The sequence below is a fragment of the Onychostruthus taczanowskii genome, unplaced genomic scaffold (genome assembly GCF_017590055.1).
Source record: "Onychostruthus taczanowskii isolate IOZ18803 unplaced genomic scaffold, ASM1759005v1 scaffold123, whole genome shotgun sequence".
NCBI lineage: Eukaryota > Metazoa > Chordata > Aves > Passeriformes > Passeridae > Onychostruthus > Onychostruthus taczanowskii.
The window spans coordinates 1,020,313-1,046,758 of NW_024498385.1; the positions used below are offsets into that span (position 1 = coordinate 1,020,313).

The 26,446-nt window shown below is 36.4% G+C and overlaps 1 protein-coding gene across 1 annotated transcript in view; it reads right to left on the reverse strand.

Annotated features, from left to right (window-relative positions):
- WDR70 (WD repeat domain 70) overlaps window positions 1-26,446 on the reverse strand; it is a 123,618-nt gene that overhangs the window by 32,331 nt on the left and 64,841 nt on the right. Inside the window, exons 10-11 of the mRNA XM_041396013.1 lie at window positions 22,020-22,194; window positions 2,310-2,409 (exon numbers count right to left, since the gene is read on the reverse strand). Coding sequence (XP_041251947.1) covers window positions 2,310-2,409; window positions 22,020-22,194 — 275 coding nt within the window. The remainder of the gene's footprint in view (window positions 1-2,309; window positions 2,410-22,019; window positions 22,195-26,446) is intronic.

Genomic DNA, 26,446 nt, shown 5'->3' on the forward strand with positions numbered 1-26,446 from the left:
TCAAGCATGCAGAAATATCACTTTCTTAAGTTTCTGTCAAGTTACTACCTAATATCCAACAAGAATAGCACTGGAAACTTTCATAAGCAGCTCCTTAGGTTTTCATTTTCCCTTGTGCCTGCAGCTGAGCCATGCCTCATCTTCTCATATCCAACACAGATCCACAGGAAAGTCCAACAGGCTTTCAATGAAAGTTCCCATGCCCCAAACAACTATCCTCTCTTTGATCCTCAGCACTTGGCAGGTGTGTTAATCTACAAATGCTGGATCCACATCTGCTTTTGTTGGTACAGATCCAAAGCAATCCTCATATTAAAGCACTACCCAAACAAGTCAAAATAAGGTATGAATCCTCCTTACTTTCTAGCACAGAGAGCTCTTTTTTTCCTCTTAATACACTAGACAAAGGTAGCACTTTTATCCACTCTGAGTGGCCAAATTTCTGTGCAGTCTTACATTCTGCAAACAATCAATCAACATTTTATACAGCTTAGTGCAGAGTGTGGAAGATAAAACCTGAGTAAATGAAAGTCTGTTTAACACAAGACAAAAACTGGAGACAGATGAGGAAGAGCAGGCAAAGTAAAAGTGCCACATGCAATAAAAATAAGAAAAGGTCATTTATGTGGTCTACATACATAAATGTGAAACAGAAGAGAATTTGCATAAATTGAGGTTTCAAGACAGCAGTAGTGAATACCCCTCACTACCTAATAGCCTTGTTTGCTGTTATATTTAAAAGCACACCAAGGTTTATCCCTAAATTTCCTGAAGTATGTTTGCGTGAATTTTTTTGGAGCAATCACCACTGGCAGACAGACACAGCGTTTTACTTAGTGCAGAACGGAAAGACACACAGTTCACATATTTTCCAAGCAGGAGAAGGACCACACATAATAAAAAGTCTGGTTCAGTAAGGACAAAAAAGCTTCAGAGCTTCTACCTCACCACTTACAACCCGTTCATGATGGGTAGAGTGGCAGCAGAACTCTGAACAGCAGTTCAACTCAGGACCCTGAACAGCAATTACAAAACAACATAAGTGCCATTAGTGTCCATATGCCTAGGGCCTTCGAGGATAAGACTACAAAGTCCTTACTCTGAAAGATGTGTTCTGGAAACAACATTTGGAATCTTTGAAATCCGGCAAGACATACAAAGAATCAGTGAGGCCACAGCCAATATCAGCTGCATTTCATTGTACCGACGTGCACTGGTCAGACACTCTACCCCCTTCAGGGACAGGGGCACAGGGAGGCCACAAAGAAAATGCAAGCTACTTAGCTAGGAAACACATCCACTGCTTCAGAGTTTTTTTCATCTATGAATATCTACATTCTGATATTTTGTGTATGTAATCTCATTCTGTCTATGTACCACACTGACCAGATGTTCTAAACATATGTTAGGCACAGTGTTAGCCAACATTAATGTATACTGCCTCTCCCTAGGCCTGTTTATTTGGCCTTGGGGCAATGCTAATGCATACACAGAGCTTCTGGTTACAGCTGTTTTCTATCCAGACAGCTTGGCTTGTATGCTTGCACCTGCCTGCAAAGTACTGGGCAGACAAATTTCTGCATCAAAAGCTGTCTTCAACAAACACCATCCTATCCCAATAATGAAGTTAATGAGTCCTCAAATACATGTCTGCCTTCTCAGGTCTTGTTCTATTATCTAAGACTCATTTATACAAGTTTTATCTGAAGCTTTACAACACAAGCCTGTTTTCCCAGTCCTGTGGACATTCCAAATTCTTTTGCCATTCAAGTATATTTTGGAAAGTCAATTCCAGTCATCAACTTTTGATGTTCTTAATACAGATCAGATAAAAAGTCCAATTAGGACAGAAAATGACATTGCCTAAGAAAGTTGTATGAGGAATTAATACCTACAAAGAAGAGACAGTGTCATTGAGAGGCACTTATCTTCCATGTAAGAACTAAGCAACAAAACTGGACTTTTTTATTTTTTTAATTAAGCTAAGGATTTCCTTTCAGTGTATTATTACTGCTAGACAAGAACACATATCTGTGTAATATAATCAGAAAAGTTATCTTAAAATATTTCTTAACTGCTGTAAAATTCTCTTTCAGGAACATAGTATTGCATGGTGTATCAAATAAAACTAGTAAACTGAGAAATACTTCATATTTGAATCACTAGTATCTGATTTCACTACCTTACCTCCACCACAAACAACTACATCTAACAATTAATGTGATCTATATAGTTTGTTTAATGAACCATTTCCTTCCATTTAAAATGTCTTACATTCAACATGTCATAGGGTTCTTTCAGTCACCTACCTCCTCGGCTGGCAAGGACAGTACCATCATAGGAAAATGTCAAACATGAAGTGTCAGTGCCTGGAGCATGGGCTTGCCTGCAGTGGAACTTTGTATGCACCTGTTTGCCAAACAAACAAAACATTACGAAATAAATTAAAATTACAAATCAAATAACAAATGATACAAATGGGACAAACATTACAGTATTTCCTGGGCTCTGCTGCTATTCATTATTCTAAACAGAAACCTCCACACTTTTAGAAGGTACAGTAGCTAAGTATTTCCAACAGACTTTTTAAAATGTTATATTAGTTTTAGAATATGCTTTCGTACCAAGAGCTTGAATGCAAGATTCAAATTCTTCATAGGTTTAAATATACAGTACAGATTTACATAGCATCAGCACTCTTGGAAAACTTCCACTTGCACTGAACAAAGGTAGCTATGCCTGGTTAAGATAAAAATACATTCCAAGACAGATCTCAACACTCCTCTAAGAAGGCTTTTAGTTTCTCAAACTACCAAAATACAGTGTACATACTTTAGGAAGGACTAAAAAGCACTGGAAAAATTTACTTTTGCCAAATTTAATCCCTGGCAGAATTCATGGCTTATATAACAGAACAAAGTTCAGATATTGTGAGGTTTGTGTTCCATTTAGGTATAGTAAAATTCAAGTATGGGAACGATGTATGTTTTATTTTAATTATTTCTATTTTGCTGATAATCCTAAAGAAAGGTTGAAATTACCTTCAAGTTCACATTTTGTTCTTGTATGGAGATCACTTCTTATTTATTAAGTCATTATTCAGTAAAATACCTAAGAATTCTATTAACAGTGAAGGAACCTCAAATTAAATTTAAATGGTCTTGTCAAATCAAGCTTTTCCACTTTCCAACCAAAGCAAGGGTCTCACCTAAGATTCTAAGACAGGAAGTGGAAACACAGGAAGGGAAAAAGGGAAAAGACAGAAACAGAGAAAAACAAATTTCAGACAGGTTGATTCCTTTTTTAATACGTAGGTAATTATGCTTCTCACTTGCCCTCTTTTTATAAAAGAAAACTAATTCACATAGTTGTAAAATTAGGCATTCAAGACTTAAAGGTTTCCAGTGTGACTGTATCTAATCTCTTTAAACTGAAGATTAAAACACAGAGAAGAAAATGGCAGATTAGTGACCTTGAAGTCCTTCATTTATGGTAGTGATGAGCAAAACAAAATTCACGCATGTAAGCGTATCTTTTCAGATGAGGGGTTGAACAACATGTAGCAAAATCAGACCAAGAATCCCACCCTGAACAATAAGAGGACAAAACAATGAGCAGCTGCTCAGTGATTACGCATTACAATAGACACAATTCTACTGAATAAAAAAGAGAATATGATCACAAAAGGTGAATGTGATTATGAAATGCAATCACACAGCCTGATCTGGGGTCACACAGGAATCCTCAGTAAATTGATCTTCACATTTTTGACTATGCACCTTACTAAGACTCTTTTAATGGGTTATTTTCTAAGTAAGAGCAACAAACTAGTGAATTAATTAATATTGTTTATTCTTAAGAATAGTTGCTCTAAATTTGGTTCAAAAGCTAGAGAACCTTTGTGTGATGACTTTAATAATTATTGCAATCTTATTTTCATGTGCAAATTTGGCCAGTCATTAAGAGGAGTCACATGAGGCATTCCCTCCACAAATGACTCTTCAACAAACAAAGGGGGATTTCAAATACCACCAACATGCTTCTTACAGTATTTGAAAACAGAATGCAATGGCCTACACTTAGCCATAGTAATTGTTTTGAAATGAATGTCACTTCCAGCCAATTGTGCATACCCTGAAGTCTATGAACAGACTGAGGTTTACAAGTGTTTGTCTTTGGTGGGAGCATTTATTAATACTAAAAAAACATATTCTGTGCATCCAATTGCATAAAATTTTCCAAGTATGTGGAAATGTGTAAAGAATAAAATGTGAATTGGCTGTCAGGAAATACATTTTCTGTAGTATTTGTTAAACATTAACAAGCAATTAAAATTACGTATTTTTTGTGTAAGAAATACGATGGACACTTTCAAAAACATCATAAATGGTTAATATTCGCACTTTAAAAAATGACAGAAAGATTACATTACGATATTAAGCTAATTCAAACAAATTGGAAAAACTTCATTTGGGCTCCACAACACTCCCATCCCTTCAGGCAATGTCAAACTGACATACATATATTAAAATACCATTTTCTTCACTCTGCTGCCCAACTTAATGTAAGGGTGTAGGGTTTTTTCCTTTCATTTCATCCTGAAATTCTTTCCTTATGTTTTGTGTTGGATCCAAATTAAAACACAGAAAGAGATCTGGGATCCAACAAATGCCATTTCTTTTATGTTTTACAAGTAAAAACCCTAAACGTCTATAGATAGATAGCAAATCACATAACAGTCAGAATTTGTATTATTTTCCTATGGTCAAAGATACTGATTTTATTTAGCATTTATTTGCGAATCCATCAATCAAACTTAAACTGTGCCTTTCAGGAATTAAACAACCCATCTTAAATTGGCCCCAAGTTGTGCCAGAAGAGGTTTAGATTTTATATTATGAAAAATTTCTTTACTGGAAGAGTGGCCAAGCATTGTAACCAGCTTTCCAAAGAAGTGGTTGAGTCACCATGCCTGGATGTATTTAAAGGACATGCCAATATGGCACATGGGGACATGATTTAGAGGTGGGCTTGGCAGAGTTAAGATTGTATATAAGGTTGTAAATAGTGGGACTCAATGCTCTTCAGGGTCTTTTCCAACTGAAATGACTTTTTTATTTTACACCATGCACTATAGAGCCTTCTCAATGAAGCACTTACACTCTGACCAGTTTTTGCCCTTTTTTCAACTGTCCTACAGAGAAAGGAGAACAGAAACATATGGATGTCAAAGACTGATATCATTTGCCCCTTAATGACAAAAATTAAACCAAAAGAACAAATTTTGCCCAACTCTATCCAGCTTCAATACTTTAAGATTTCATGTAAAACCAGACTTGACTGAAAGGGATAGTAAGATTGCATCAGCAATTCTATGCCTTTAAAAATAAATTTGCTCAGTTTACCAGTAAAAGATTGTTTTCCTAACTTTGAGCTCTGCAAGCTTGCCCTCCATATATTATTCTGCAAAGGAATATAACCCTGAATTGTAGTACTAAATCAAATATTCTAAAATGATTGAAGGTTGAAAAGAAGTTTTTACACATACTGGCAAACATTCATTGCAGTTTTCAAAGAAAATAATGTTTCTGGCCTCTGACCTCTTAGTATTTTTAACAGATGTCTAATCTTGCTAACAAATCATTAGCAAAAAATTGTTATCAGAATGTTTCTAGCTGGAAAGACATGAAACAACAGAACCAATGTACGCAATTACAAAATTTGATTCAAGAAGGGAAAGGAAGAGCACTGAAACGTAAGATAAATATGTCAAGATCATTTGGGCAAAGTGCATCTACAGATCTCCTTCTTACCCTTCTCCTTTTTTTGCAGAGGTGCCTGCTATTCTGAAGTAAGTCATGTGCCATACAAAATTTTACAAGTTCATCAGTCCTTAAGATTTTTTAAAGGTTTAGTTACTTCAGCAAATTCTGCAGTAAACCACTATCTTCTGCAACTTATTTAAAGGCTCTCTAACAAATAACTCCACCAATGTAAGCACTTTCCTCCTAGCTTTGTATTAGCATGTGTATTTTAGTTAAGCAATTACAGCTGAATGTACTTGTGTGCAAAATGAGATGACAAGCATAAAACATAAAGCACATGTGAGAAAGGACACAGTTGCATGTACCAAAAACCCCAAAAATAACAGATAAATGTCAGGGTTTGCAATATTGCCACAGTCCTCAGAGCAAATGAGAGGCAGAACACAAAAGGAAACCAGAGAACGGATTAGGAAAAGGTGGGGGTAGAGGCAAAGGTACATGACTGGAGGAGCATCAGCAATGAGTATCCCTTTTACAAAAATCTGTATGGATTTAAGAGGACCCATATGGAAGTGAAGATGACAGGGGCCACATGAATGATTTACCACAAAAGAATGACCTACAACAGAGCCATACGGCTGCAGCTCTGCATCTCACAACTGCTGTCCTGCTCCAAAACACTCAATAAAACTTGTTCCAGGAAAAAGACAGATCTACTCAGTTTGTTCACCTCAGAAATCCAAGCCACATCAATGAGGAAAATAACAGTATGTCTAACTGACGGAATTTTTCAACTTCCCACATTGTTTCTGTGATATAATATTTCACAGTAAGCCAACACTTTCCCAAGATTATAATGCTTCTCACATTCTGCCCCCCCACTTTTCTTTTAACAAAATATTGAATGCCCCAGCAAAGACATTCTGCTTCCTTCTTATTTCTAACATCTTCTAGATTTTTCTTTAAAGCAAAGGCAGTAAATTAAGGCAGGCCTTGGGGAAAGTGGGACCTACAAAGACAGCTATATCAATCTTTCTCTGTTTTACAAATGCATAGCAAAATATTACTTATTTATTAGTGTGGACACAGTCGACCACACAACCACAATCAAGATTTATGCTGGTTTCAAACAGGAGGCAGAAGGGCAGGACAGTTCAGCAGAGATGCCTGACAAGCAAGTCCCAGGCCATGTACAGCTACTTGAGTTTTAAATGAGTCTTTTCACCTAAGATACAGCAAAATAAAATAGCTCACACTGACAATATTCAATTGAAAAAGTTGTAATTTTTAACAAATGTAAAAGGCTTCCAAGATGACATATTATCATAGGCCAGGCTCAGGGTAATAGAAGTATCAGTTACAAAGCTGCAAGACAACAACAAAAAATAAACCAGAAATCTCCTTTTTAGTCACAACTGACCAAAGCTGTCTGGGTCTTTGTTCAAAGTGATCCAAGCAGAAACAGACAACACCTCAGAGCTGTGATCACAGCTGACAAGGCAGACAGGTTCCCAAGACGGGAGTTTCACTCTCCAAATATCTACTTCCCCATCCCCCCTTCAGCCACCTCTACTGAAGGAAGCCTATCTCATAGCTCTCAATTATAATCCACAAAAGAAACCTAAGTTTACTTTCTGGCTTTAGTGTATCAATTAAAATTTTTCAGGTCTACATCAGGGAAAATTTGGCTGACATATCAGGCAGTTGCAGGCTATATTAGACGCTTTCTTTAAGTCTCTGTAAACATGATCCCAGGGCTTTCAACTTATGTGATGGCTCTTCAATACCACTACCTGTGGTGCAGAAATGGTGTTTCAGTAATGAGCACACTGATGCGAAAGATTAACTTGTGAAATCTGAGGTTTTTGTGTTTATGTGATTACACTGTTACATGATTTCCTCTCCTCTGTGACTTTCTAACTCAGTGACATCTACACGTATAATTGTCAGACCTGAAACACTCCTTCTTTTCTCTCAATCCTAATTAATCAGTTATGAAGACAGTAGCATAACCTTACTTGCCAAATCAGGATATCTGACTTACAATTGTATTTAACCATCCTGTTCAATCATTATATTCTCTGGGTGCCAAGTCTTCAGGATTTATCTCTCACACTCAGCAGTGGTTCAACACCCTTCAGTAACCTCTCACATGTATTTCACTGAGAAGCTTAACTAGTTATTTGCAATTACTGAACCCATAAAAGACTTGGCTTTTTTTTTTTTTCAAATATTCTGTAGTTTTTCTTGAGCAACTACATTGCAATGAAAAACCTACATAACTGGGAGAAGGAAAAAAAAGTTGTATAATTGTTTTTAAAATTTATAGAACCTTCAATGCATCATGCATTACATTATGCAATTGTGAATGAAAATAAAAATACAAGTGTGAAATATTTAGTCAGAAAATGCTTAGAAGTTATGGAAAAGAGCAGTCTAAGAAGAGAAGTCATACAGTGGTACAGCCAGGCAAGGTGAAAAATTATTTAGTGATTTGTTAATTGCAATTGATATAAAAACTGGATTTCTATTTAAAAAAAAAAATCTTAAACATTTATGCAGAAGGCAATGAGGAAAGCCACCTGATACATTTGACTATACATTTAGGGTTTAGGCAAAACAAGGAAGCAAGTAGGCCTGCCTGTCCTAGTTATGTCTCTGATTGTAGAGCTATGAGGAAGTCCTTCCTATCTGCCCATGCTTCATTCACCAGGAAGAACATTCAACTTTTAAGAATATTGCTGACCCAGAAACAACTTCTTGTTTAAGCTTATTCATCAAGAAATATTTCAGGAAACCATTTTAGAAAGACAGCTTCTTAACAATATTGCTAAATATTTGCCTAAAGGTTTGAAAATGAAACCCCAGCTGAATGCTTGGCTGCATGGTCAAACTTTGCATTTGACAAAATAACCTATCTTGGCCACAAAAATGATACCTATTACTAATAAAAATAGCTTTTGGAAACTATTCAGTTGGTTTCCTTTGGAGATTTTTTACACTTCATGAGAAGAACACACAAGGATGTAAAAGGAACTTTCTTCTGTATCTTTTCATAACTTATCTAACCCTTCTCATCTTATCCTAGCAAATTTACATTTTTCCTCCTTTGTACTATCATAAACATGGTTTTTGCAAACAAAAAAAAAGGCACACTCCTCATTTTGCCTCTCTAGAAGTTGAATTGATCTTTCTTAGACTTGCATAGCTGTTGAAGGTTTCTTTGCCTTCCAGAAAACAATCAAATGTGATCAATGTTATTCTGCAAAAACACTACTAAAGATTCAGCTAAGACACAACACAACTCCACCAAAAGTCCACAGATTTCTTCAAACTCATCTATGCCAACCCTGGATGTTACATATCATTTAAAAGTAGCTTTTGGCGTACAGGCAATAAACAAAAATACAAACTGAAAAAAAGTTATAAAGAAGCTACTAAGTAGCCTTCAAAAAGCAACTATGACAGAATTATTCTCAGCTTATTCCCAAATATTCAATAAAATTTCTCACATTCCTTCAGTGTCCCCAAAGCTTAAACCACTTCTCTGGTCTAACAGAGGCACAGTGTAAATAGAGTGAAATATGACTGGAAATACATAAAAATCTACATAAAGTTAACATTTCTGGTTCAGTAATCCTTGAGCCAAAATGGTATAATTTGCATTGAGCTATCAAAGATGGTTGTATAATAAATCTATTTGCTTGCTAGAAACAGTAGCTAGCACATGTATATTCTAAGAGGATGGATGTATTTCTCTAAGAAATGAAAGCATTTTCACTAAACTTCTTGGAACATACCAAGCTATTCTTTCTTTTACATTCTTTGATTGCTTTCTGATAAAAAACACACTGTAACCATCATGCCATATTATCTCTCTGCATATTATTTAAAAATAATTAATTTTTTAAAACTATAGCTTTGGTTTTATTCATTCAGATGGTGTTGTGGCAGTTTCCAGCCGGGCTGTGCCCGGTGGGCTACCGTGGCCAGGATAGCTCAGGTAGGCTCAGCACTGCATCCGAACCCCCAAGCAGGTCCCAGCTGCAGGCAGCCAAGCAAGCTTAAGTGATTTCTGGCTCTTAGTGATTATCAGCTCTTTTTGATTTCATCTCTTTAGCTTGCTGGTGCCACTGCAGCAGACACAGGGAGAGAGAAGAGAAAAAGCTGTATAAGGTTCCACAGGATTCTTTACTGGTGTCCCCCACGAAGGTTCTCAGTGACAGCTCTTCTGCCGAACCAGGCAGAATCAGGGGTTTTTATACCCTACAGGGGTTTTGGAAATTGTCCCATAGTAAGGGTCAGGGGAAAGTGTCCTATAGGCTTACAGAGAGATAAGCAGGGTCCGAAAGGCAGAAGAGAGGGGCTTCTAAGGTCCAGTCATAGTGACTTGGCATTTCCTAGCTCAGGCTTCTGACCTCCAAGGAGGCCTTGCAGGCCCTGGGCCTGCTACAAGACGGAACAATGAAGATGGAACTGTGCCTCAGTTAAAGGGGTGATATTTTTCCTCATGCATGTCAGTGATAAACTGAGCAATCTCAAGTAAACTGCATTTTCTTTTCATGCAACATTCTGATGTCATTTTCACAGTTCCTTCTTTGATGCTTTTTTCTCACAATACTTTTATATATTTGACTAGCTAAATAAGCAAGCAAATAAAACCCCCACACATGCAAGTGAAAAGCAAAAAGCTGGCAAAGCAGGAAAAAAAGTCAAAAATTGTTTATAGTGGTTAAGAGAACAGACTGTTCCAAGTTAGCTTTCAGAGCAGCAGTCAAGTAGCGAAGCACTAGATAGAATGAAAAAGTTTGTAATACCTTTTAGAGAAAAAAGTTGCTTGATATTCTACAGAGCAATTTCTGATTAAATTTCAAACATGGGTCACTTTTAACCTTAGCTTTCTTTTTTAAAATACATTAAAACAAATTACTATTTTAAGCACAAGAGGAAAGATTTTTTTTGTTTGCAATTAACATATTTGAATAAATTAATCCTTTCTGTCTTATGTAATACAAATGAGATTATTATAAAAGGTATGGAAATACAAACTGTCCAAATTGATATCCAAAAGTCCTTCAAACAGGCTGCAGTATTTCCATGAAAATTTGTCTCTGAGGATTGAGAACTGTCACAGAATTTTTCATTCTGCAAGTAGCCTTCTCCACTACCACTAATGTTTGCTATTTGCTTTAAACCCCTCTTTCCTCTTCTTTTTCTATTACATCTTTCATTACGTAATACCTCTTTCCACTGCAATTCTCTATGACCACTAGCATCCCTAGAATTCTCTTCCATCCAACAGAAAGATTCCTTTCATTCTCTCATTCTAGCCTCCTAGTTTCACTTCAGCAGTATTTCACACTTACACCCAGCAACTTAGTATTTCTTCTCCACCAGCAATGGCATCCTCACAGCACAGAGAGATACAAATTTCAGAAGCAGCAATTAATGTATCTCGAAATCTTATTTGCATTACCCAGTAGTGTTCTCCAAATAGCTCCATGTTCCTCTCTCTCTTGCCTTTTCATCCATTGCCTTCCCCTCCACCCTCACTCCTTGTCAATCCCACTATACTCCATGTAAGAATGCTACTTAAATTCCCTCCTGAGTCTCAAGATTACTCCTGATAAATCCAACATGGGACACTACCCCACCCTTACTGTCATCAGCACAGGGGAAAAAGTGTCTATTTTCTGTCCCCCTTCTTCACTGTTTTATGAAATCCAGTATATCCAGCACACCATCTACAGGTTGGCTCCCTTCTTCACTATTCCCTCTGGTACATGATCACCTTTTTCTGGCTATTCACTGCTACTCAATCCCCTTGGTCACTGAACTTCTCACTCTACAGTGTATTTTTACATACTTTATTCACAACCATGACTCCCAATATTTTCATGCTATTAAAGTGCCTTCCAAAAAAGGGTACATCACTGTCTCTCTGCTGAACATCTCAGTTCTCCTTGACATCACCCAGTGAATGTTTAGCTGCCAATACAAATTCAACATGGTGAAAGCTGTTACTGATTTTCTTAAATGGATACTATATATTCTCAATTTCCCTGGAAGATCTTACCTCCTTTAACCATTCATCATAAGAAAAGTGTTGTTACATGCATTCCAATGTGTCATCTCCTTTGTCACATATTGTAAAACACATTATAATAAATCCAACCAATTACCCACTGCCAGTATCATTACTTTAATGTGTTTCCCCTTTTTGTTTCCTTGATAATGGTTCTTTAATTTTAGGGGTCCACTCTTGCCTCATTTTGTCTTTAACAGCTGTATTTCACCAATGAATTAAATACAATATTTCAATTACAGCAATTACAGATCTTTCATTTAATCTGCAAGCACATCTGCGTTTTTCTCAGAAAAAATAAAACAAAAATCAAACCAAGGAAAACCACCACTCCTTTTTCTGCAACACATGAGGACATGCAATTATTGGGTAAAAAATTATTAAAAAAAAAAAGGGAGGGGGTCGAAGACACATAGTCTACATAGACACATAGTGCAATCCAGTTTGCAGGTTGCCTTGTTTTGTTTGCTGCTGAAAACCTCTTACCATCTTGACACTGAAGGATTTATTTTCTGACACAATCACCTTTGGTTAGGAAGGAAGTTTGTTTTACACATGCAGACAGACAGTACCACACATTATTGCAGCCCTACCCTGTCCTCCCACCTCGATGCAACAGCCAAGAAACTCCATCGACCTGTCTGGAATACAGAAAACATTCCTACACTTCTGCGAACACCTACCCATAACTTCAATAGATCAAATATTGAAATCAAGCAGCCATTTTCACATTTGTGGTAAGTAACAACCCAATGACTTGCAACGCCATGCTTTCTGTTGACTGCAACAGCTGTCTGTCCCTGTTTCTGAAAAATCACTCTGGCTCTTCAAGGCAGTCTTAAATAGATACCACTCCTCCTGTCACAAGGGCAGGGATGCACGACCTGTCCTCCTGCTCTTGTGAGCCCTGGTGAAACAGCATCTATAAAGGCCCACACAGTGTACTCCAATGGCTTCAGCAGGATGAAGTTTGTTTACAGATCTCGGACTCTCCAGGTGAGACCACAGAACTGCATAATGATGAGGACAAAGAGCAGGCTAGTGAGCCAGCATGCAGAAAAATGCACCAAATATAAAATAAATCTTTTTTTGTGCTGATTATGGGTCATTCCTTTGAGCACAAAACAGTCACAAGCCAAATCTCAAGGTGATAAATAAACACAGTGCAAAGTGAAATAGTAACCATAAAGGAATTTTTTAAAAACTCCACATACTGCTTAATCTAAATGAAAATTACGTATGTTGAAATATCCAAGAATATGTTGTTTAAATTACTGCTTTAAATGATTATACACATTCAGAAAGTCTATTGAACTAGAATGTCATTATAAGTCTCTGGATATACTTAGACACATTGTATATGTATTTACACATAATGTGTGAAATACATAGGTAGTCATATCCAACTCCAAGTCTAGTTCTCTATCTCATGAGAAATTTAAAACTTGGTTTAAGGAAAGCAGCTGTTTCATGGATGTATCTGATTTCAGTCTGTATAGTATCACTGCAGTCATACATTAAATAAAACACAGCTGGACAATGCTCCACCTATTTCACCACCCTCTCTGCTAATTGTTTAGCACTAACATCTGTTGAAAACAAACTTAGGAATAGGAAGATCATGAAAAAAACCCCTTTACTTTAAAATATTTTGCACTGGGAGAAGTTCTGCTTACTTAGGAAGGAAGCCTCACATATATTCAATCAGGTTTTAATTATGAGATATATACCTAGAGTTACAAGAAACCTGCTCATGGAAGCTGTCTTATGAAAAATATGGTATTTTTGATTCGTTTAGTTCTGTACCTGCTGCCAAGACATGCTTTAGCTGTGCAATTTATATTCTCATTGATAATCATGAACACAAAAATAACTTATTTAACTTATAATCTTATTATGAATTCTCTAGAAATGCCATTCAAATATTTTCAGTTAAAGTTAACAAGACTTACATTCTTTAGGAACTGAGTACAGTCTCTGTGTATTATGGCCAATTATTTAAACTGTAACCCCACAGAACTGTACCTTTTAATGGATGTAACCATGAATCAATTGTTCTTTCTGTAGAGAAAAGGTTGTTCTTCAAACTTCCAGTGTTAAATGTATGTAACTTAATGTTACATACAAAAGCTATGACTCAATATAACTTATCTCCTGCAAACCTGTATATTCCATGGCTCAGAAGCTATATCCTACCTTTCTGGGTTTTAATTCACTTGTTCAAGCTGTAACAGCTTTCCTTTTGTTAAGTATTTTAAAATGTGGGAGTCCTTGGCTTCTCTCTTGGTCTTTAATGACCAAGAGTTGTACAAAAATGCACTTTTCATTTTAGGAAATTCACAGCATAATCCTGCTGTTCATCTCCTCACAAGCTTCAAGAAATAGTGACTTATTATGAAGCACAGTGAGATACATTTGGAAGCAAAACTAGCTTCCTAATATACACATCAAGCACAACAGTCTTTTCATAATTTACAAACCCTATCAGACTCTAGACCTGAAGTGCTCACCTTGCTTGAGCAATGCATATACTACACCATCTAAAAGCCATTTCTCTGATAAGCCAAACCACTCTGGAGCTCACTTCTTTTTAGATCAGAATGTAGTATTTGTATTTTCCACTTTTTGCCTCTGCAAAAAAAGGAAACTTTCCTCTAAAGTAAAAAAGCTAGCTCAAGAAGGCTCTTTTTTTCCCCCATTATTTTTTATTATTTCATCTTTCTATTTCTGTAACATTATTCATGTTATATTAGTATTAATGGCATTACAATACTAATAAAGCAAATCACATTGCTGTAATGCCTACTCTTCTCAAATTGTAATTTTGAAATTATTTCTGTAAGTTCTACTTTTAGTTTTCCAAATAATAAACCAAAGAGAGATATATAATCCTTGTGGGATAAACCTTTTTCCTTAACCATACATGAATCCAAAGTGAAATCCTTAAACCTATTTTCATTGGGGTGTGACAGACTTCAAGATTTAGAATTGCCTTTCATCACTGTATTAGATAGTGCAAACATTTAGATAGTTCTTAACTATAAACTGTTTATTACATAAGAGAGAAATGCACTTAGAAATACAGCAGGGCACATTTTATCTCAGCATATGATTGTCAGATTCTTTACTGTGGCTGGCTTCAGGGTACAGATAGTGATGTACTGGCTAACCCAGACGTATACAAAAAGGAGTAATATATGAATCTGTTAATATTTGCTGCTGGCAAGCTTGTGTGTGATTTCCAGTTTCTGGAACAGAGATCTGGCACATATACATATGGAATGAAAGGGTGGAATATTATGGATATGGAAAACTTACCTTAAGTTTGAAAGGGGAATATAGTATATTTGGATATACTTCATCTTGTATTTACACAAGAAATTTCCAGATGTAGCCAGACTGCCCTCTTCAAAGCATGAAGCATGTTACATACTTGGGGGAAATTGGAAGATTTCCCTGCTGTTTAGCTGTAGTAGTGATATTCAGCAAATTTAAGAACAGTCATTGTAAACTGTTTCTATTAAATATTGACTCTTCACTGGAATATTTTAATGCCTGGAGATATCAATATAAGCATTGAATTCTATACAGTAAAAAATCACCCAAATGAATACAAGAGAATATTCCATGGTGAAAAAAGATTAATAAAACCTAGCTGGTGTGAAAAAAGAGTAACTCTCTAATGCTGTGATAGACAAGATGCCAAAGACACACAAGGTAGAAACTGTATCTAAAAAGGCTTATGTATAGTAAAGCTTTCTAGTGGACAGACAGAAGACATTTCAGAAACCACTTACTGAAAGCCATGTCTTTTGCATGTCAGCATATGCAAAATGAATCCTGTAAATGTGTAAAGATTCAACAACCTCATCTTCCTAACACATGGGTATAAATCCCCTCAAAGGACCTTCTAATTAATGGGAAAGTATTTACAGCAAGTCTCAGATCTTACTAACAGTTTTGCTCACTCCATCTTGGCAGCATCAGCTGTAAAATCCATCATGAACAGCAAAATAAAGTTTGAAAAAAAAATCCATTCCAAAAAAAAAAACAAAAAACCAAAAACAAAACCAAAAACAAACCCACAAAATAAAAAAAAAAAAAAAACCCAGGAAGTTTTTCACGTAATAATTTTTCACTATCTAAATCTGTATCCTTAGTTGTACAGTATTTTTTCAAAATGGCTTCAGTACTTGCAAAACCTTTTGTCTCTAAAAACTCTACCTTAAAACTTCCAACAGCACACCACAAAACTAAAGCTTACAGAAACCCTTTCAAAGCAAACCATCACTAAATATAGAAATGTATTTATCTTACATCTATAAATCATGCAATTATTTGGAAAATACTTTTAACATGACTATTTGTAATTAAAATGTACAGAGCTTAGATCTGTTTAATTTCAAGGCATACTGTGACATTCCACTATTCTTCCCCTTATATTTTGAGGACAGAGTGGCTTAAGGGCGTGTTGAAAACAAGTTATTGGGACTACCACTTGATCACATTTGGGAATTATTTATGCGGGCAGTACATTATTACAGTGTTGAATTTCAATATTGTTGAGAATTTTAAGTTCTGCAAGACCACTTGGAGCTTCAGCTAAGTAATTTAAACTCATCAAAATACATAAATTACTCTAGCAATTTAAAATCAGAGTAAAGTTTTAAAACCAGGAGAAAAGAAAATGATAGCAAAGCAGTAATTCAGCTGTACTGAATCAAATGCTCACTTTCAAGGTGAAGAACAGATTTTAACCTATGGCTAAGTCTTTTCTGAAACAAGAAAGTAAAAAAATATAGGTTAATCGCTCACTATAAAAGTATTTCCATGAGCACTGGATCAATTTGCTTAATGAGAATTATGCTGAAAATCACAAAACATTGTATCTTTTAGATACAATGTTCAGATTTGCACTATGTAAAAAAATAAACCTATTACAGACGTAAAAGACAAACCTATTACAGAGGTATTTGTGCAGACTAATTATTTACTACTTATAGTGCAGCCAGTATATAGGTAAAAGCTTATAAAACTACTCAAAGTTTATAACCAAATTTAACATAGCTATTGAAAAAAAACCAGAGAAGATTTTGAGTGTACAAGCTCTCAAAGGTATTTAATAAACATGACCACTTCTCTTACAAACTTTATCTCCCCAACATCCTTATTAATATCTTTGTATCACAGCTGCAATGATATACCATAAAATAGGTGATGTGTGAAACTATGAAACATGATTCAGCCTGTCATACACAGAGAAGTTGTTTATGCAGTTCTGTGCTGAACACACCCAGGAAAAGCTGGAGGAAAAAAATTCACGTAACAGGTAGCCTCATCAGGAGGTTTGGAAGATTAAGAAAGGCTAACTAAGAAGTCTAGCTTTTTTACCCCAAAAAAGCCTATTTGTAACTAATGAAAAACAGCTCAATCCAATCCTGCTTATTGTGGAAATTGAGGGGAGATTTTCTGTTCATTGAAGAGACTTGAATTTTAACTCACAACATGCTTCAAAAATGACTTCGTTCTTTCCCTATCTGTATGAATGAGATACTCTCATTCCTGGACAGGAATATCAGGCACACAAAGGTTTACTGATAGCAAGACACTCTGCATTCTTGACACTGAAGACTGACTCCATGGATCACTTTGTTCAGAAATATGTACTTCTAACAACAGAGCAAAAAGCTCTGAATGGACAAGTGCAGGCAAGATGAGGAATTTGAACTTACTTGAACTGCAGGTAAACTTAGTGGTTTTACTGCACTGCACAGTGAACCAATAATTTTTCAGGCCCCATCTTATTTTGACCACTAATGCTCTTCAACTCTCCATATTTGCCAGACACTTTTCTCCACATCTCAGAACGTTTAAATTGAGAGTGTTCTAATATGTTGTGTTATAACTGACTATTTCGCACTGTTGTTTCCACTATTCATTCAAAGTTTGAAGGAAGTTATTTTTTACATCCTTTGAAGCTGTTATTTTAAGCCAAGTTGACAGTGTTCATAATATTTCAAATAGGCTGACAGATTGCTCTGCTAATGTGCACTGTAAATGCACATGTACGTGAACCTTAAAGAAAAAGCATGCACTGACAAAATAACACACGTGAGAAAATAACACAGATTTATGACAAAACAAAAAAAATCCTCTGAGGCAGGTGATTATAATGGATCATGATCCTGCTGAGGAAGTTTGGAAAAAAGCAAGGCAGAGCTGGAATGCATTTGGCTAACTTCAGCATTAGCAAATTACCAATGTCAGTTTGGAGGAAGAAAAAAATCTTCCTCCAGAAGTTCCAAAAGTGTTTTTACTCTCACTGCATACAGCTGGGAGATTTGGAATCATACCAAAATAATAGTGGAAGTAAAAAACTGAATGAAACATTCATGGTGTTCATTACTAGTCAGAAGTGAATTGATCATACACCAAAATCCCTCCCTAGGCACAGCAACATAAATTAAAACAAAAAAAACCAAAAGACAAACAAAACAAAACAAAAAACTCAAAAAAACCCCCGCAAAAATAAAAAAGCAGATACTGTGATGTTTCAAAAGTGGCTTAGAAAAAGACCAACTAATTGATAAAGATAATTTACAATGAACTGCTACTTTGACTTCAGCAGGATGGATAAAATATGACATAGACCTGTCTTCCTCTAAATTAAAAATCAAAAATTATTTTAAAATACCATTCTAGACCAAGTTGTACACTGTGGAGCAGTGCAGAACACAGGTGATGTGTCTGTGGTGTGAAGCAGAGAATAAAAAAAGCTATACCAGCAGACGGAAACTATGACTACAGTGGCAAAGGAGATTTGTGGGGTAGCTTCTGTCTTGCAAAGTGGTACAGTGATGGCTTCCCACCAACACTGTCCAATTGTGCCTGCTTCTAGTGAGTGCCCCTTTTGCTCATTGAAAGGGCATCATCAGACCCTTTTTCCTATCGGGATATTCTTTTCTGCCCTTGGAACTGCTGCTTCATACTTTAATAGGACAAGAGGCAATGGGCAGGAACTGATGCACAGGAAGTTCCACCTAAACATGAGGAGGAACTTCTTCACTGTGCAGTGCCCAAGCACTAGAACAGGTTGCCCAGAGAAGTTGTGGAGTCTCCCCCACTGGAGATATCCAAGAATGATATGGACACAATCCTGTGCCATGAGCTCTGGGATGGTCCTGCTGGGGCAGAGGGGTTGGACCACATGACCCACAGTGGTCTTTCCAACCTGACCTATCACGTGATCCTGTGCTGCACTGATGAGCCTTTTTCTGTGGAAAAGCAGGGACTTTACATTTTCACAGAAGCAAACAGAAACCTCCCCCTCTAGAAGGTCTGTGTTTGACAGTACTTTGTACTCAAAAATAAATGCATCTAAAAATCTTCACAGATGACCAGGACAACAGGCACTACAGGTGTGTATCAAGCGTAAGCCATAAGATGCGGATGGACAATCCTCATGGATTTCATTTGTGCTACTACTGTCATATGCAGGAGCAGTGGTTTAGGCAGTCAAGATCAGGGATGAAATATCATTTACTTTCTTGCACAAAGGGAAAATCAAATTCAGACAGTCACAACAGGCGTTTATAGGGTCATCCCTTCAAGACAATACAGTCAAATAAGCAACAGCCAATTTTAAATACCTTCCTGAATCTCTCCTTCCAGCTGCATAAGGACCAAGCACACAGCATAAATAGTGATGACAGAATCATTCCAAACTGATCAAGAGTAAGAAAATATGGCAATTATTTTCTGCTTTCAAACACTAGTGAATTTTGCTACTGACTGAATAGTGCCTTGCCAAGATAAACATAAATGCTCTCTTAATTTTGACTTGAAAGCCAGTTGTACTGCAGCACAACAAAATCTGTGTATATATACAGCTCTGCTCTTGTTTTAACAGAACCAAACTACATTTGCTGGATGGGAATTACAGCTTTCTTTTCAAAAATCAGAAGCTAATATTTCTAATATATATTTCTTCAAGAAGTTTAACCCTCACACCTCAATCCTCCACAGCTTTACCCATTTTCCTACGTCACACACAATTTGTAATAGCCACAACAAATAACCCAAGAACCACAACAATTTGTAATAACTTGGCATTTTCTTCTTCGCCTTTGCAAGCATCTCTGTATTCTGTCAGGACAGTAAGTGCTTTCACCATTCCAATGCAGGAGTCAGTCTCATCCTCTTTCTAGCTGTTGTGTTGAACACAAGGTCCATTTGAAAATTTTGTTCCTATCCCTTCCCCATCCCCAAATACAAGATGAAGGCTGTTTCTAATTGTTTAATAAAGATGCTTTTTGAAACACTTTTGAAACACAGGGATCTCCAGAGAACACCAGCAGTCATAGGTAAGAATACCACTAAAAATCCAATTTACTTGCTTGCTCCTTTACACAAAAATCTTGCATGCTTAATGAAACCAACAAAGCAAAGACAAAAATTCTTTAGACATTAAAAATACAAACCCAGGAACACCATGAACTTAACTTCCACTAGAAAATCACTTTAGTCTTGCCTTGTTATACAGGGGTCACCCACTGGAAATTGCACAAGATGCACAGGATATATCTTTAAATTACTCATAATCACCTTAAACTGCACTCAATCAGCATTGCAATATGTCATCTTACAGACAGAGAAAAGTTCAAAAGGAAAAGCACATGAAAAAGCAGACTACCAAGAGTACTATTGTTAAAACTACACCAGAAAGCTTAATATTTCAATACTGTATATGTTAAAATAAACAACATACACAGGTGATGAAAGCCAGTCTCTGAAAAATTTATTACTCTGTTAGAACAAGTTTACACTTAGGATGAATTCTCAAGCTTCATGCCATTAGGAAGTTTTACTAGGTTTATAGTGGAAATAAAAACAGAAATAAAAATAGATTACAATCCCAAAATACAGGCTGTACTTCAAGTATGATCCACAGGCTTTCTTTTCCTTTTAAATCTATACATTTCCTCCTGCCTCTAGCAATCAGATCTTTCTAAATCTTTGCAAAAAGCTGCCCAGATTGTCTGTTTTCCTTTTTAAAATCAAATATTTTGAAATATGAACAGACTAATGTAATCTGCACTAGTTCAGTTTTACTTCCACAAAGCCATCCTACTGGAGTTGTACAGCTTTCAGAGATTTATCACACCAGTTTCACAATCCTGCTCTTCCTGCCTCATTTACTCTGTATTCTCATTTTGGCTTTAAAAAAAAATTGAGCCTATTTCCGTTTTCTCCTCCAATGCATGCCACTGGTACTTATCCCACTGAATCTTCTTCACATAAGATGGGCATAAAGAGAGCATATGGATGATTTACTAGGATGATTATTTTTCAAAGCAGTAAAGCTTAGCCTGGTGAATTTGCACTTGACATTGCATAATTAAACTCTTGGAACTGGACTGGTTTGTAAGCCATACTACACAAAGCAACAGTGAACACTGAATGCTCTAAGCTTCAAATTATAAAGTGGTAGCAAGAATTACACTTGTCAGTTCAAGTCATAACTACTGGAAATTTATTGTTTAGTTCAATATGAACAGAAATATTTCCTAATTTTGATAAGTTTGAAATAGTTTCCATTCTGACTCTTTCTGACCACAATGCCTTTACATAAATGTTCAAATTTTGCCTCAATGTTAATTTTTACACATTAGACACTATAACATTTACCATTTAATGTGCAGCATTGGCCATATCCTCACCCACGTGGATGCTATTCTTCTCTACTTATTACACGGATTAATGACTGATTTCAGTAACAAGTTTCAAGACTTACTCCTCAATATATTCAATAAATCAAATTATCTAACAACAAAAAAATTACAGCTTTTCTCACAACCATTCCATCTTAAGTGAATAATCTAGATACAGATATGCGGTCAATTTTTTTAAAAATTTTTTTAAAATACAGATTGTCAAGAGTTTTCCCAACCTTTGAACTCAGTAGCAGCACACTTAATGATCAGTGGAAAGGTAGAAGAAATATTAAGTCACGCCTACGAGTTATTTGGAGAGGAGAGGAGAGGAGAGGAGAGGAGAGGAGAGGAGAGGAAATAAATAAAAATATAAAAGTGCCAAAATTGCTTTTATCTGTTTCAACGTTCACACTCAAAATAATAGAAGCATATATTGTTATCAAATACTGGACTTACACTCATATTCCTGTCCCAGATCTGGATAGAGCCATCTTGACAGCCAGCTGCAATAAGTTTGCCATCTCTGCTGTACGTGCAAGTTGTAGGAATCACTCGTTTACCTTGAACTGATCGTGGCTTAAATATGCTTTTGTGCTTTTTTTCATTGTTAACATCCCAAGTCCTCACAGTTCTGAAAAATATTTTAAATAAACAGTTGTTTAAATAATGTTAATATATATAAAATGATTCTTCTTGTGATAAAACCAAACACCTTTTCCAGCACAGATGTCATATAATATTGTTTAAATTAAGCTGTAATGGCAAAATAGCATTTAAGCTATGAGGACAACTTTTTTTAATAAGAAACATCGTGTACATTAAAATGCATCTGAAGTTTAAAAATAATTAAAAACAAACAAAACAGAACAAAAAAAAACCCCAAACCAAAACACTTTTCCCCAAAACTCTCATGTAAGTACATCAAGATAATTTGCAAGATAACAGGAAGTCAATACACAGGTACTACATCATCTCCACTGCCACTGGAAGTCAGGAAGGGGAAAGTATTCAGTCCTCTACAAAGAATGAATACTTCAGGAAATAGGCATGAATGCTTATACAAATTCATAACTTAAACAGATTTCCTAACTATTCAGACATAACAACAACTGAATATTCTGCTTTCACCTGGCTGGTTATTCTTCACACTTTACTTCTAAGAAGTATTGTAAACATTAATTGTAATATTATTGTAGTTCTCTTCCACTAATCCTGAAGGTGTTAAGAGTTCTGTTATAAAAATGTTCCTCAAATATTTCAGAAAGACATTTGTTGTTTTTTCAGGTTGAGTTTTTCCCACATTATCAGCAAAACAAATACATCCTTTCTCTTAATGGAAAAGGAGTATCTGCCTGGATCTTCACTGTTCCTTAGATACAGAAAAACACCCAAATAAGAGAGAACTAAAACACTAGATACAGGTGGACCCTTTAAACTGTCTTAGATACAAATGTTTTCTGTCCATTTAATATGTTGAGGTCTTTCCATATAAAAATTCAAAACACTTCTGGCATCTAATGCAGAGAAGAGTTTCAGAATTTGGCAAAGGAAGATCATTCATTTAGAAAGAAAAAGTCTCAAGGTTCTCAAGACAACCTCATTTATTTAGACTATACAAACACTGCCTACGATCCAAAAGCACATAATTCACTGGTGTCTAGCAAAGCAAATACATCTTTAATAGAGGCTGCCATTGCTCCAGAATGACACAAGATACCACAGCAATACATTAGGAACTTCCATCAGAACTACAGGACCAGACAGGCCACAGAGCTGATATATAAATAATTCTAGAATGAAACAGACAAGAAAATAAGCTGGAAATACCTCAGAGAGGTTACAATCAACTGCACATTTAATGACAGTAATGAGAAATCAGCAATTGTAAGTTAGAATGAATAAGAAGAATTAATCTTCAGTGTTCCATAATAAAGTCAAGGTTAGTTTCATTTTCAAAAGTCTGCAAATCTCTTATGTGTAAGGCATCACTTCACTGCTGTATTTGGAGCTCTAGCACAAGACATTCAAGTGTTCCAACGATTAGTTTGGGTTTGAGGTTTTGGCAGGTTTGTTGTTTGATGGTTTTAACTATTATTTTTATTTTAAATTATGCACTATATTGCAATTATGATTAGGTTTATTGTAAGATCTTCAGAAATTGCTCTCACCCTCAATAATTATGTGATTCTGACATTCTCTTTTTCATCTCCTTGTGTGGTCAATAACCATCTTAGTCTCTTGCCTTTTATTCACGCTTTCTCCCAGTGTAACAGTTGCTCAAAACTTGAGTCTTTTTCCATTCTCCTTCCTTCGTAATACTCAATCCCTCCAAAATCAGTTCTGCACCTTCAGCTTCTCTTCTTCCTTCAGTGGTGACCATCTCCTACTGAACAGCTCTGTCCTCTTTTACAGTTCAAGTTCCCAAGGAGTGCCTTCGCACACGCCTTCTCAGGTAGTGCACCTGATAACACAGTTATGTGCAGGGAACTTCAGAGCCCTTTCATTTCAAATGCCTCACAGCATCTCAGATGTAATTCCAGAAAAAATCTCTTGAGAATCCTTTACCATTCTAATTCTTTATTTCTGTTGGCATAGAATGACTTTTCTAAACCCTGCAGTTTCCTCTTTTTAGGGCTCAACGTCCTATCAAAACCTCAAAAATTTGCTACACTAAGAGCATACTGAAACCTTTTTATCATTTTACCTTTCCACTGTAAAGAAAGAAGAAGCACTTGTATATTCTTATTCCTTATAAAACACATTAAAAGAAGTATGAGCCCTAAATCAGCTGTAATATCAGCAGGTCAGTTGAAAAATCCAAGTTCTCTGAACTGCTGCTTCCACTGCAGACAGTTGGCCGTATTCCCGCCCATATGAGTTACATGCCCTGTCAAAAATGCCCACATAGCCTACACTATATATACAATATTCCCTCAATGTTTTTGTAATGTCCCCAAACTGAGCATGTGTTTGCTGTTGTCTTGCTGCTACCGGATCTAATGAAAAAAAAAATTATCCTAAAGTATCTTGTAAGAAACCACCAATATATTATTTGTAACCACGGTTACGAATTTGTCAATCACTCCCAGAGAGCCTTAATTCTTCAGCTAAGACTAAGCTCTGTAATGTCTTATTTCACATAAGAACTTTTAAATATTTTTATTCTTTATGGAAATATTTCCTATTTTAAAATGGACACATTACATCAAACACATCTTATAATACTATTTGCAAAATTTCAGCTTAGCATGGCTTCTGACTGAATCACCACCAACAAAAACACCAGGAGTCATTTGTAAACTAAGTATGTGTTTTATATGTTCCTTCAGACCAGTGAGAAACTAGAAGCAGGGATCACTGAAGGACCTTGGGGACATACCTTTTCTGGAAAGAAAGGAGGCTTAGGCTGGACATTGGGAAGAATATCTTCACAGGAAGGGTTATTGGACACTGGAATGGGCTGCCCAGGGAGGTGGTAGAGTCACATCCTTGGAAGTGTTTTAGGAAAGACTGCACATGGCACTAAGTGTCTAAGGTGAGACTGCACATGGCACTGAGTGCCATGGTCTAGTTGACCATGGTGGGTCACAGGCTGGAATGAATCCCAGAGGCCTTTTCCAACCTAACTGATTCTTTAGCTGTATATGCCCAGCTGTGAGCACTCACAGCCCAGAGAGCCAAACGTGTCCTGGGCTGCATCTAGAGCCCCGTGGGCAGCAGGGCAGGGAGGGGATTCTGCCCCTCTGCTCTGCTCTGATCTGCCTAGAGCACTGCATGCAGCATAAAAGGGACATGGACCTGTTGAAGCAAGTCCAGAGGAGGCAACAATGAGGATCAGAAAGCTGGAGCACAACTCCTGTGAGTACAGGATGAGAGTTAGGTTTGCTCAGACAGCAAAAAAAAAAGGCTCTGGGGAGACCAAAAGCATTAAAAGGGGCTTGTAAAAAAGATGGAAAGTGATTTTTATACAAGCAGATTGTGACAGCACAAGGGGCAACAGTTTAAACTAAAGGAGGAGAGATTTAGGATCAAAATTAGGAACGAATCCTTTACTGTGACAATGTGAGGCTCTGGCACAGGTTGCTCAGAGAAGTTGTAGATGTCACATCCCTAGAAATCTTCAAAACCTGGTTGGACAAGGATCTAAGCAATCTGGTCTAGTGGGTGGCATCACAACCTTGGCTGGAAGAGGGGGCACTTTGGAATTAGATGGCCTCGGAAGTTTCTTCCAACACAGTCCTTTCTCTGGTACTGTGACTAACATCTAACTCCACCCATTCTAGCCAGAAGGAAAGGAGATAAATAGGGAAAGAGGCACAGAAACCCAAATAATTTACCTTCTGGTAATATTGTCTTTCAATTGGCAATTATGGCGAAAATATATGGACTGCTTCCACATATTCTCTCCCCTTCTGACCCTCAATCAGCATACTACATAACAGTCAACTCAGGATACATTATGTAATTATGACTCTGGGGTTTTTTTCTGGAATATTTTGTAGCGTTAATGATTTCTTCTTCCTCAGACATAATGAAAAAATAGATGAGATTGCATTACAGAAGTTCTGTTTTCGCTTCCTAAGCTCTCTGAGCTCAGTCTGTCGTTTGTGTTGAAATGAGTAAAAAAAATTTACCCCTACTTTAATCAGATAATTTCCAGGGCACTCATTTTGTTCAAAAAAACCCTCTTCCTAAGAGTATCTCCTCAGAAGTAAAAAAGTGGCAGATGAAACAATAGCACTGGATTATGCTCTATGTTGCACCACTTAGCAGAAGTATAACATTAATATTTATCTGTTAATAGACAGAACCAAGATATTTTTGAACTCCACTGAAAACAAAAGCATCTCCTGAATGAGTCTTTTCTACCTGAAAACAAACTG